A 14,259-nucleotide genomic window follows, 5' to 3' on the forward strand; every position below is an offset into this window, starting at 1 on the left:
GACATGCCTTGGGAACTTCCTGCCACTTTGGAGAGGACCTTCCCTGCTTTACAACCAGTTATTTGTCCAGACAGCACAAACACTTCCACCTCCCCTCTCAGCTAGTTAGACCAGAGGTTTTGAGGCAGTGAGGTGGGTACTTCCTGCCTCAGTTTCTACAGTGCCCAACAGAGCATGAGGACACCTTCCTTCACTACTCACTGTGTATTACCGTAGGAAATAGGTGCCTTTTCCTCCCGTTGCTTTAAATCCTGTCATCCAGACTCACCATCGCTGGAAACATCTGCAGTGGTTCCCCTTCTTGATCACACACAATGCCCTAGAAGCGTACCAATTTCTTGACGTTCATCATCTAGATCCTGTAACAACAAGATATTTTTGCTTCCATCAAATTTGCCACCTAACCAAAACCAGAAGCATGTCTACATAACTGAGTTACAACAGACAGCACTCAGAAATCAATCAAACCAGGATCAGAATGTTTCCCATGTAACTCAAAGCTTTTTCAGGCACGGCTCTGCATTTATGTTTCCTGCACTGCAAATACCTGTGCTATGTATGTACGCCCGTGATCTTTGTTCTACAATCGTGCAAATGTGATGCTAGTCAACACCCATTAAAAAAAAAAAGACTTAAGGTACATCATGGATAAGATAAAGAGCCAGAACTGTGGGGGAGAGGAGTGGTGGAAGGATGCAACAAGTCGCCTGTATGAAAGAACTACATTCTTTAATGTATTAAAGAATTTAAACCCCATCATCTCCCTCCAAAAGTGTTTACTACTGGAGAAAGCAAGAGAAAAGAAAGAACTCACCCAAAAATACTTGTACCATTTCTTATTCCTAATTTCAAAGCTCATTAAAAATTAGAAGCCATTTGAAGAGCAATGACTGAAACAGTTTATCTCCTTAGCTGTCCTTCCTCAAGTACTTACGTTCCAAGATAGGCAAGACAAAGATAGGTTATGCACACGAACATCACCTGAAGTTCAGAGGCACACTTACACATAGTAAAAATCTCCTAGGAGCACTGGTGACAGCTCCTGTTTCTGAAAGTAGCGTATGTGGAGTTTTGAAATCTGTTGACGGATGACTGTTGTGTTCACATTCCAAAGTGTATATAGTAAGTTGTCTGCAGCATACAATGATAATAAGATCTGTAAAATAATTGGGGAATAATGATCCCCAGTGAGCATTAACACTCACTGAGACTGTGCTCCCTTTAAACCCTGGACGTGACTGTACCACAACTCCAAGGAAGCCACTGGAATCGTGACTGTGATCACGGGGTAAGTGCTGGGGTATGTCCAACCACCATGACAACAGCCCGGACAGGACAGAAGCCCATGAGAGCTTCTCTCCACAGGCAAAAGCACTCCCCACGTGCACGGCTCTTGTCCCACAACACGGTTGTGGGTGGTAGGTGCAGGGGCAGGAATATGAGCCTTGGGCCAATGGAGGGTTTGTGAGCATATTAGACCTGGATCTGACCTGGGTCTACAAGGAGGCCCTCAGGCAGCCATTTTGGAGTTGGTCCTCCTCAGAGACGTGCTCTGCAGCCGCGGACTCTCCCCTCAGGCCCAGGCTTCAATGTTGGTGGAGCTTTAATGGAGTTTGAACAGTAAATTTTGTTTAGCCTCAGTGTACAGGTTCCATGAGAGCAGGCGATCCAAACGAGAGCAAAGCAGCTTTACCGCTTGTTCCAAAGAGTGCAAGCACTTTCAAAAATCAAAAGTCTGTTTAAACATCTCGATAGCATCCTGCCAGTTTAGAGGCAGCAAAGAATAACAGACATTTAGAAAAGCAATTACAAAAATACACTGCACAAAGTCCGATCTTTTTTTCTTTCATGCAAATTAGGGTCCTTTAAAAATATTTCTACCTTGGCTACCTAGACGCTAAATAAACAGGCTAATTCTGATCTTAAGTATGTAAGTGCAGGATTGTGTTCCAACAGGAAGTCTCAGGACTCCAACCACCAAATGAACTCATCATGATAAAAACTGCTTACGTAGAAGGCTGCTCTCTGAAGCACATGTTTTCAGCCAAAGAGCTGTCACAAAGGCCATGGTTTCCTCCCGCATTACATTTCTCAGGTGCTGCAGCAGATAAGTGTAAACTACGCTGCAGCATTCCTAATGAATCGAACACTGGATCTGTTTCCAGTCTCAAAATCCAAAGCAATTGAAGAAGAACACCAGGTGCTAAAATTACACCAAGTTAAAATCCATCATCTCCCTCCAAAAGTTCTAACCAAAAGGTGCTAGAACCACTCAGCAGTGGGAAACTTTCAGTTAGGAGACTGAGCAGTGCTGGCTGGCAGTTAACACTGGCTTGGCATTGAAATGGCTTTGGCTCGAAACACAAGACCACAATAGGAAAAAACCCAGTGTGAATACAAACTTTTCACCTACATAAAGATGTAAGAGGCTAAGCACGAAGACAAAGCCAACACACGTTGCTATATCCATATGCACCTAGAGAACTGTGTCTGAATAGGCACCTTCCGACACGGATGCAGGCACACGATCAGTTCAAGAACATTCACACGCTTTCTGGTCAAGGCATTACTTTCATTAACTGATCAAGGTCACTGCCTTGAGCTCCTGACCTGCTGCAGCAATTGTCATTGAACATGTCAAAAAACCCAACAAACCCACCAAATCACCCCCCCAAAAATAAAACCAAAACTAGAAAGATTTTATTAAATCACTTTGCAGAAAGTTACACCCTGATTTAATGCTCTGACCCAGAAAAAAACCAATCAAACCGAATTCTTGCCAATTCAATCCGCAGTTGTGAAGAAAAAAGAAGTGTTAAGGTACCCAAATTGACCAAACCCACACAATTCAAGGATGACAGTGACTAAAACGAAAGATCACCCTAAAGGAGAAGTGTAAATTATACGTTGACAAGTGGGTGAAATTCACAAGGCTGACTGGCATTTTGAGGAGGATAAAGTTTATTTGGCTGTATCAGTTTAATGCTTAGCTGATTTGAGCTGGAGGAGGAAAAACACAAAGCAGTAGCACTACAAACAGTTATGAACACACAGTAATCCAAGCAAGAGTCTGCTCAAAAGACTGTAGTTTACTCTCTTGATACCCTGAAAGCAGCTTTCCCCTGGTAGTTTACTGTTTGGGGCTTCACAGGCTTTTTCAAGAGGTAATTTAAAGAAAAGAGCTTGCTAATCCTTCCTTCCCACACAAGGAAGAATTACAGTGTAAAGAATTACAGTGAATTCAGTCCAACCTGCTTGAACTATACTGGCCTTCTTTAGGTCAGTTAGTAAACTTTGGCTGTTAAAGAGAATCAAAGAAATAGCATTCATTGCCTACCGCAGAAGAGACCAACTTCTGTCTGCACTGAACTCAAAACCCACATCATGGGCACGCATCCTTCAGTGCTAGATAGTCGATTCGATCTTCTCTGTTCCTCCACAACCACAGGAAAGAAAGCAAATAAGAGACAGCACTAAAGAGGCAACTTTGTGTGACTCTCTCATTTTCTTAGATGACAAAAGAGGCAAGGTATTTCCAAACTGATGCAATTAAACAGATCAAATCAGATTTGGAAAAAAAAGCATGGGCTGTGCTGTGCACCAAAGCCTAGCACAGAAGAAACCTGAGAAAGGTTTTATATAGAGTCAGATCATTTTACTCTACGACCTTTGAACATCATCCACTAAGCAGCAAGGGACTCCCCTTCATTTCACATCAACCTGTAATGTTTTCTATGGGTTAATCTATTCCTGTCACAAACCCCACACCGAATATACGTCCCAGCAGAAGAGCCAACTGCAAAGTGACTCCCAGGATTACAGTTGGGCACATTTTCCAGAGTGCCATCCAATTCTAAAACCACCCAACCAACACTTGTAAAACTGTCCCTGGAGCCTTTGAAAGGTATTACAGCTTTAGGAAGAATATGTAACAACTGCTGCCACACTTTAACAAGTAAGAGCTCATTTGAGAAAGTAAGTAACAGGGACCAGAAAGCAATGATTCCCCAGTAAATGCAGCGCATGTCAAGCTGAGGGATGTTGGTAACATCAGACACCAATTGCTTCAAACAGCAGCAAAACAGATTTGTGGGATAGATGCCTACTGAAATTCCAAACTATGGTTAAGGTTGATCTGTTTCAATTGATTAATCCCAACAGAAAGATTTTGAAATCACCAGCGAGGGAAACCTCTGTTTAGTTTCCCCTGGAGCTGACCTTGACTGCTTCGACACCAAATTCCATCAATAAACCAAGTTTTTAACTGGCAATGCAGTAGCCGATCGAATGCCTCTGACATTATGCTGATGTGATTGCTAAAATCAGGTAACAGCAGAACTCAATCAGTCATTCCCATCTCAGCTTCCTTAGATTATTTCCAAAGCAGATCTTTTACAATATCACACTTCCAGTATTTTCAAAACAAAACACAGAAGGGCCAGTTGATTTTTCTTACCTTTCCACAAGGTAATTGCTAGTAACTGGTGCAGTTTTGGGTGTCCAAGTTTTCCTGATCCCCCACTAGACCATTTTAGTGCTCTGGATACGAAAGCCGCTCTTTTGGGAGAATTTGCATCCATGAAGCTAAACAAATTAGCCAAGGTTTCTGGAAGCAGTCAGGTTCACAATTATTTACTATTAATAGAAATAGGATGAGCTGCTGCCTCTAATGCATCTTTAAGACATGATGTTTACATTCCAGTGCTACTGTGTCTTTAAGCTCCCTTAAGAGCCTCCAAAAGCCACCTTAAAAAGAGTGACTTTGAGCTTGAGCCACTTCTCGTACATCCAGTCAGTCCTGCATCTATCAGCCAGCAATGTTGACCATGCTCCTTCACAGCCAAACGCTGAGCCTCCAAGAAAGCAAACCAAATGTGGTTACGATTAATGTTTGGATGCTCACAAACACTTCCGCTTCATGTTCCGGTTTGGCATAATCCTTCTTTGTGCAGAAAGGCTCAACAAAGAGATAAACGAAAAGATTACAAAGCAATCACCCCAAACATCTACCACTGAGAATTCGCCATTCACCCCTCACAATCTTGGAGTAACACCCCCGCCTGCTCCAAACCACACACACAAAACCAGTTATGACTTACCTGGTTATGGCTGTAGAACAGCAAAGCCCCTGCATACATCCCTTCTCTTGCTCCAGCACGAGGCCGGCAGTGCACACTTGCAGCCCAGAAACCCCCCCGAGGGCTGGACTGCATCCCCAGCAGCGTGAGCAGCAGGTACAGGGAAAGGATTCTCTCCTTCTCCGCTGCTCTCGTGAGACCCCCACCGGCAATCCTGCACCCAGCTCTGGAGAACAGTTGAACCTGGCAGCCTGTACAGTAACAGCACCGGCCCGGGAACGAGACTCGCTCACTGGTGCTGGCCAGGCAGGAAGTGCAGTTTCCCACGTGCTCTGCCAATCACAGGCAGGGATAAGAGGTCTACAGGAGACAGGCTTATGGTAATCTTTCCTCCTCCATGTCCTCCCCTCCTCAACCCTCAAGTACATCTGCGTTCATGACTTTTGAAGCTTTGAGACAGGATTTCAGGTTTAACACACACCTCATGAGAGAACAGAGCAATGTTTTACAGGCCAGCGTTGTTTAAAACGAGTCAGCGCTGCCTGTCCCAGTTACAATTCCACAGCTGACATCATCTCGACCATGTTTACGTGTCTCGGGAAAACTGCTGACATTTAACACACATTTGATGGAGGCCAGACAAGACTGTCCAGGACTACTCCTTGGCCTCAGTGCCTTTCCAAACAAGTTTCACAGCCCCATTACATCTTCTTGCCTACAAGGAAACCCTCTTCCTAGCTATGCAAAACCTCACCTTTTCATTTAAAGGCGCACCGCTCCTATCCCAAAACCTCAACCCTCGCACGCTCACCCCACCCCCCGGCACGTACCCGCCCCAGCCCGGCCCTCACGACCCAACGAGAGAGCAGCACACGCAGATGGGCAGAAGCAGCGGCCAATGGCGGACAGCAGCGGGGCCAACTGCGGGGGAAGGCTCCGCAAGGCCGCGCGGGGCAGCGGCGGGGCTCGGGTCGAGCCCTACCTGAACAAGAGCGTCCGGTACATCTGGTGCGCCTCGTAGTAGTCGCCCTTCTCGACGCTGGCGCGCAGCTTCCCCTCCACTCGCTGAACGCCGCCGCGGTTCCTGCCGCCGCCTTTCGACACGGGCCAGGGCGTTGTCACGGCGCTGACACAACAACAGAGCAACCCCAGCGGCTGGAAACTGCCCGCACCTGCAAAGCGCCCGGCAACGACGAGCCCGGGCTTCGCTTGACTCAGTTCAGCGTGCGCCAGGCAGCGCCAGGGATACTGAAGGAAACGGTGCAGGAAAAGCAGGGGCTGGGAGGCCGTGGGGACAGCCCGCTCCTCGCCCCAACACGCTCCAGAAGGTACAGGGGCAGTAGGAGGAAGAGGCCGCAATGTATTGGGAAACGAGCCAGGGGCATGCCTTCAGTGTTACAACCCCTCATGGCCTCGGTTCAGCCAGTGACCAAAACTACAGCGAAACAGCTTTATTTCTTGTCCAAAGAGTACATGCACTTTCAAAAATTAAAACTCTTTTATTTAAACATTTTGATAGCATCTTGTCACAGTTTAGAAGCAGCAAAGAACAACAGACATGTTGAAAAGCATTTACAAAAATACATTGCACAAAATCCTATCTTACTTTTCTTTTAAAAATAAGTTAGTGTTATCCAAAATATTCCTACATTGGCTACCTAATTTCTACTTAAACAGGGGAATTCAAATCTTACATAACCTATAACATGAAAACACCTGGTTTTAATGGTAACTTAACCATGAGTTCTGGTTCTAGCTCAAGTGAAAAAAAAAAATAGAGAACAAAACATACAACAAACCCAACCCAAGCTGTAGTGTAGGAGATTACTGGGCAACATTCCCGTGCACTCTGAATCTGTAAAGGCACGTATACTCTTCATTTCCCCAGTTGGAAAGAACTCTCAGTTCCACTATTTGGAATGCATTTTGACCGTTCTCCTGGGAAAGGAAAACAGCAAACACACAAACCAGAATTAGGTGCCTGGTACAAGCAGGTGACAACTGCAACTCCTCAAGTTGCTTTCTTAGATTGCTGCAACTGTCATTACTAACCAGGACATGCCTTGGGAACTTCCTGCCACTTTGGAGAGGACCTTCCCTGCTTTACAACCAGTTATTTGTGAAGGGAGTCAGGACAAGCATGAAGCCGACACTTCCTATGTTCAGCATCTTCACACCATTTGTGTCCAGACAGCACAAACCTTTCCTCTTCTCCTCTCACGTATTTAGACCAGAGGTTTTGAGGCAGTGAGGTGGGTACTTCCTGCCTCAGTTTCTACAGTGCCCAACAGAGCATGAGGACACCTTCCTTCACTACTCACTGTGCATTATCATAAAAAATAGGATCCTTTTTCTCCCAATGCTTTAAATCCTGTCATCCAGACTCACCATCACTGGAAATATCTGCAGTGGTTCCCCTTCTTGATCATACTCATAAGCTCCCAGAAGCGTGCCACTTTCTTGATATTCATCATCTAGACCCTGTAACAACAAGATAAAGATTTTTGCTTCCATCAAATTTGCCACCTAACCAAAACCAGAAGCATGTCTACATAACTGAGTTACAACAGACAGCACTCAGAAATCGATCCAACCAGGATCAGAATGTTGCCCATGCAACTCAACGCCTATTCAGGCACGGCTCTGCGTTTGAATTCCCTGCACTGCAAATACCTGTGCTATGTTTCTGTGCTTTCACTGTCAAACCTCTTCATTTCCATGGCAAACCCACTGTATCACAGTAAATAACAGAAAGCGCTCAGGAACAAAACAGAATGAGAAAAGATGCATCAAGTTTATAAACAGGACTGAAGTAAAGATTCAGATGCTTGCATATGCTGCTTAAGCGTTTGAAGGAGCTAGACAAAAAGCTCTCAGCTATCACAGCTATCCTCTGATGTAGCCTGTGGTCTTTGCTCTAAAATCATGCCTATGCAACTGCAGTGCTAGTTAAAAATCCATTTGAGAAAAAAGATTTAAGGTACATCATGGACAAGATAAAGAGCCAGAACTGTGGGGGAGAGGAGAGAGGGAAGGATGCAACAAGTCACCTGTACGAAAGAACTACATTCTTTAATGTATTAAAGAATTTAAAACCGATCATCTCCCTCCAAAAGCGTTTACTACTGGAGAAAGTAAGAGAAAAAAAAGAATTAGATGTAACATTTTTTTGTATCTGATTTCAGGCTCATTAAAGATTAGAAGCCATTTGAAGAGCAGTGACTGAAACTCCTGTGACTGTTTTAAACTCCTGTGACTGTTTATCTCCTTAGCTGTCCTCCCTCAAGTACTTACTTTCCAAGATAAGCAAGGCAAATACTCTTCGTGCACACGAACATCACCTGAAGTTCAGAGGCACACTTACATATACTAAAAATCTCCTAGGAGCACTGGTGATAGTTCCTGTTGGTGAAAGGGTCTTTGGTATGTGTTCCAGTGTAAAGGCAGTTGGATAGATCTTCATTGAAAGTCTGATGACAAGATGCCCCTGTGATCCTTTGAAAGCCCAGCAGTTTCCTGGATACACATCCGGCTAGACAGGAGGAAGGGAAAGAGAACAAGGTGGGACACAACAACAGCAGCAAAATTACCACAAGCATTTTGTAATGGCTTTGTTGTTGTAAGAGTTGTAATGAATTTGGAATTATTAGGGACAGCCTTAGCAAGTGGCAGAACAGACTGTATTTGGTAGAACTCTTCAGGAAGACAGCCTATCCACTGGAACTACCAGCAGTGCTTAAGACCACCTTGAGATTACTTCTCAACAGGAACCCTCCTAGTGCTCACACTCTGCACAAGTCCAATGCACTGCCCAAGCTTCCGATTAGGGTCTTAGTTTTGCTGGAGCAGGACTTCAGCAGTGCTTAAGAGCTACCCGAAGAATCCCACTCTTGGGAACATGTCCCCCTGGATATTACAAACAGAAACATGCAGCATCCAAAACCAACACAACACAAAATAACATTGCTCAGCCTTCTATTACCTGAATCACTGCTCTGGGAGACTGAGTGATGTGCCACAGAGGAATTCCAAAGAGGCTAACCACTGCTGCTCTGGCATCATAGGTTTCAGAACAGCGAGTACTGAGAATGCTGCCACCTAAGAAGAGATTTATCAGGGTAGCAAAAATAATTACGCATTTCTCCTCAAAGCAGAGTTATGTACAAAGCTTAATGAATATACCAGTTACTTTCCTCAGAAAAAAACCTATCAAAGATATTAATAAAATCACAGAATGGTGAGAGTTAGAAAGGCCTTAAAGCTGATCCAGTTCCAACCCGCTGCCACGGGCAGGGGCACCTTCCACTACACCAGACTGCTCCAAGCCTTGTGCAGCCCTGGCCTTGAACACTGCCAGTCATGGGGCCGCCACAGCTTCTCCGTGCACCCTGTGCCAGGGTCTCACCATCCTCATAGTAAAGAATTTCTTCCTAATATCTAATAGCAATCTACCCTCTTTCAGTTTTAAACCATAGAGTCTAAAATATTTCTGGGGATACAAATAAATTCTATGAAGTAAAATGTTATTTTAAGAACATGTTAAAAAGTTTTTCATTTAGGAGGGCTGAAGTGAGTAGCTTGTGAAATAGCCACACTATTTTTCCCTAGTGACTTCAGTGGTGTGTCCACCTCCCCTCCCACCTGTGCTTCTCGATTATCCAGTTGCATTCATGATGAGAAGAACTATAATATCTAATATATATATAGACACATAACTATTATATATATAATTAAGCATGCATACCCAGGCTGATAGATAACCCTGTAAACAACAGGCATAAATTGCAGCAGACTGATGATCAAGCAACACACATGATGCTCTGCTAACCTTTAGTATACATTTTAAGTTTTTTCAGTAAACACTGTACATAACATGAATAGTAGAAATGCTGTTTCCTCTACTCTTTACCTCCAGATTCCAAGGCAAAATCCACCAGGCCAGTCCTGTCTTGAGAGTAGAGTTTCAGTGCATTGTTTACAATAATCTGTACTTGCTAAATGTGCACATACAGAAGAAGAGAATGGAAAGAGAAAGATTTTAATAACAGCAAAAGCTGCATTCTTTTCCACAACTTCCCATGACCCAGACCTGCACTTTTTGGTATAGTTGCTTCTGGAGATTCTTAAGTTTTCAAGGTAACATAAATTGAAAACACAAACATTCACAGCAGGCAACAAGCAATGCTGTAAGAATACCCTTGATAAAGCATTTTCTGTACTTCTCCCAATTTCAGTTAATGTTCCTGACATCTCTTAAAAATCACATTTCTAGTGACAGTGATGCTCCACAAAATGCCTAGAAAAGGGCTTTTTACAGTTTTAGTTCAACATATCAGAACTTAAACTTACTCACCTCTTCTGTGATTCCAGAGATCCCTGCATTGGTCACAGCATTCGTTATGACTTCAGGTGTTAGTTTTTGTTTTGTAGCAGACATTTGGAGATTAATATCCTTGAGGATCCGCAACTCCAGATCCCGCAGCTCAGTCTCATGATCACTTTTACTCACAAAATTGTATGTAAGCCATTGGAGGAGTGGTTCAGGAAAGTCTTTTTGTCCATCGCCAAAAAGCATCAGCTTCACAGATTCTTTAACCTGTGCATCTACCTAGCAGAAGCCATTAACAATTATAATAGAAATTATTAGTCTTTATAAGACATAAAGTAATATTGTATAGAACAGGCACATGTGAAATCAATACATACATTCAGAACATAATTCAAGCTTTCACATGAGTTTTAACTACACTGACTTATGCTAGAATAACAGACCCGTCAGGTGTGCAGAGAAGCCTATGGGAGATCTGGATGCTTCACTGGTTTGGTGAACAAGACACAACCAATAAAGCCCAGGCAAACCCTGCAGTTTACATCATCGGCCTGAGTAGCACTTCTGACTAGAGAAAGTTGGCTGTAACAGTTCAAAGGCAGCACTGTGGACACTTTAAAGGGAGCAGTGCACTTGTCAGGACTAGTTCATAAAGTCACTTAATCACTCCCTTATGGGATGCATCAATTCCACACTCAACAGCTAGATCAGATTTGAGTGTTAGCACAAGACTGTATTTCAGTCCAAATTGCTAATCCAGTATCAATACCTACTGTTGTATTCACTGGGCTATATCCTACTCAGACCATGTAACAGGTTCCTAAAGAACTTGAGCATGATCTTTTAAAACAACTGTCAGATAACAAACTGAACTTGCTTTTATGCAATTTTATCCACCTTTCAATGTGTTAGGAAACACATCAGTAAGAACAGCGAAGTACTGTACAGAGAAGTACTGCTGCATCAAATCTTAAATGCAAAAACCCTGCCATTGTAGAAAACAATCGATAACCTCCTGTTTATGTTACTCAGTCATAGAAAAAAAAAAAATCACAGCACTGCTACCATTCTTTAAGATGAATCTTACCCCCATGTTACTGCCTGCAGCACCTTCCAAGAGTGAGTGAACAAAATCAAGCAGTACCAAGTTTTACTGGGACATCTACAGAAGTTACAGAACTTACTTTTTCGTGAATGGCATCTATTTTCCCACAACTCCTCTTCACACTTTCCATAGTTGACACTTCTGATTTTATCTGGGACAACTCAAGTTCCAGCTCTTTAACTCTGGCCAAAATTTGACTCTGCGCATCGTCCTCTCTGACAAAAACAAGGAGTCAGTGATTAGGAAAGATGAGTTTGTATCACTCCATCAGATTCCAAAGGTGTGAGAACAGACTCGTCTAATACAAAGTTCAGTTATTCACCATGATCGACACTGTGAGCTTGCAGTTCCTTGAGCATGTTATTTAAGGCATACTTAGGATTAATATACTCAAAGGAAAGAACGTTTAAGTTGCAGACAAATCCAGCAGTGATGACTTAAACTTACTTCAACCAGAATAACCTTAGAGGCAGGTGTCAAGGTGACCTTAAGTAGCAGGTCACATAGGACCAATACAGATCAGTGTTCAGTGCATGCTATGGAAGAAGGGATCAGCCATCATTCCAAAGCCATTTTACATTTAGATCTAATTTAAAGAGAGATTAAGCAAATACGTGGTTATTTTTCCCTTCCCAATGGGAAAATTGCTTAATGAAATGCTGCTGGTTTTGTCTCCATATTATGTGAGTGGAAAGTAGGACAGCTGGCAAATGACAAACAAGGATGAAGGTTAAAACTGATACAATTCAAGAGTTTAAATACAAAGCCTACCAAAAGCAGGTACTATGTACTTGAGCAAAAAAATCTAATGGATTTAGAGGAGGATGAGAAGTCACTTGTTCTCCTCTCCTACATAAACAGCTTTCTCTAGTCAATAATGTAATTGTAGAATTGCTCACCCACTGGAAGTGGGCCTTGTGCTGATGTTCAGCATCACAGTTAAATGTGACTGTAAGAGACTGTGCTCCTGCTGACAATACAAACTCTCAAGATCAGTTAACTGACACAAAGAAAAGGATTGTTGTCTTCCAAAGCACACATGTATCACCATCAATGAGCATCAGGATTGAAAGAGAAAAATGCATCTGAAAAATGCTTGTACCTTGCTTTGGCTACCTCCAGGTGCTTCTGGATGCCCTAAAAAACACCAAAGTTAGTTTTAACATATACAAAGAAACACAAGTGACAGAAGGAGGACAAAGAATGCTAAATGAAAATGACACTTATGTTTGTGCCACTGTAGAGTAAGATTTTACTTCAAAGAGAACCTGCCTCAGTGGCCAAGTGAATAATTTCAATCTTTGGACTGAACCCTCCCCCCCCCCCAGAAGAAGGGGGAGGAAGAAGACAAGTTTTGAGAATTCAAGACTTCAATAGCTGGAGTAAAGCAAACTGGGCTTTGGGATAGCCAACAAGTGAAAAAAAACACCTTAGTCTATTTTATCCACGTTACAATTGCAATTAATTTCAATACCTTAGATTCAGCTGAGAGTTTTTCAAGAAGGTCTTCCAGCTTCAGAATGCGCAACTCGTGTTCTTGATGTAAAGCCAGGAAGTCAGTCTTAAAAAACAGAGAAAAAGAAAGGTGGTGTATTTTCTTCTCAAATACAAATAGTGTAATTGAGATTTTCTACAAAGAATAATTTTTATTTCACTTTGTAAGCACTTTATCCTCAGGGACAGTGAGGAATTACAGAATTTGTAATAAATATGAAGGCCTGATTTAGAATCATAGAATAGTTAGGGTTGAGAAGAACCTTAAGATCATCTAATTCCAACCCCCTGCCATGGGCAGGGACACCTCACAATAAACCATGTCACCCAAGGCCTCATCCAACCTGGCCTTGAACACTGCCGAGGATGGAGCATTCACAACCTTCCTGGGCAACCCATTCCAGTACCTCACCACCCTAACAGTAAAGAATTTCTTCCTTATATCCAATCTAAACTTCCCCTGATTAAGTTTGAACCCATTATCCCTTGTCCTGTCACTACAGTCCCTGATGAATAGTCCATCCCCAGCATCCTTGTAGGCCCCCTTCAGATACTGGAAGGCTGCTATGAGGTCTCCACGCAGCCTTCTCTTCTCCAGGCTGAACAGCCCCAACTTCCTCAGCCTGTCTCCATACGGGAGGTGCTCCAGTCCCCTGATCATCCTCGTGGCTCTCCTCTGGACTTGTTCCAACAGTTCCATGTCCTTTTTATGTTGACACCAGAACTGCACACAATACTGCAAGTGAGGTCTCAGGAGAACAGAGCAGAGGGGCAGGATCACCTCCTTTGACCTGCTGGTCATGCTCCTCTTGATGCAGCCCAGGATACGGTTGGCTTTCTGGGCTGCGAGCGCACACTGAAGCCAGCTCATGTTCATTTCCCATCGACCAACACCCCCAAGTCCTTCTCCACAGGGCAGCTCTGAATCTCTTCTCTGCCCAACCTGTAGCTGTGCCTGGGATTGCTCTGACCCAGGTGTAGGACCTTGCACTTGATATGGTTAAACTTCATAATTTAGCAGCAGTAGAGGTTATACAAAGGGGAGTTTACCAGAAAACCCCTTCTTTGTCACTAGTCCTTCTTTCTCTGTCTGAAAAGAGGATCCACCTGCTCTTCAGCAGTGCAAGGTTCTACTTTAGAGCACCTATCTGGAATTAATTCTTTGTCAGCAATAACAAAGGAAGAACAAATGCCAGTGACAATTCCCTGGCATTTACTACCAATCAGTTCTGTCACAGAGAAAGAACCCTCAA

General features: G+C 43.4%; 1 protein-coding gene across 9 annotated transcripts in view; it reads right to left on the reverse strand.

Moving 5' to 3' along the window:
* Positions 1-6,557: 6,557 nt before the first annotated feature.
* Positions 6,558-14,259, reverse strand: part of SUN1 (Sad1 and UNC84 domain containing 1) — a 34,433-nt gene continuing 26,731 nt past the window's right edge. For all 9 annotated transcript variants that reach the window (XM_080620043.1, XM_080620042.1, XM_080620041.1 and 6 more), the window contains 9 exons: positions 12,987-13,073; positions 12,615-12,649; positions 11,592-11,727; positions 10,432-10,686; positions 9,988-10,072; positions 9,061-9,176; positions 8,443-8,610; positions 7,467-7,559; positions 6,558-7,016 (listed from right to left, as the gene is read on the reverse strand). In XM_080620043.1, coding sequence (XP_080476169.1) covers positions 6,903-7,016; positions 7,467-7,559; positions 8,443-8,610; positions 9,061-9,176; positions 9,988-10,072; positions 10,432-10,686; positions 11,592-11,727; positions 12,615-12,649; positions 12,987-13,073 — 1,089 coding nt within the window. In that variant the 3' untranslated portion in view covers positions 6,558-6,902. The remainder of the gene's footprint in view (positions 7,017-7,466; positions 7,560-8,442; positions 8,611-9,060; positions 9,177-9,987; positions 10,073-10,431; positions 10,687-11,591; positions 11,728-12,614; positions 12,650-12,986; positions 13,074-14,259) is intronic.

Source organism: Psittacula echo, assembly GCF_963264785.1.
Source record: "Psittacula echo genome assembly, chromosome: 5".
In the NCBI taxonomy this organism is placed as follows: Eukaryota; Metazoa; Chordata; class Aves; order Psittaciformes; family Psittacidae; genus Psittacula; species Psittacula echo.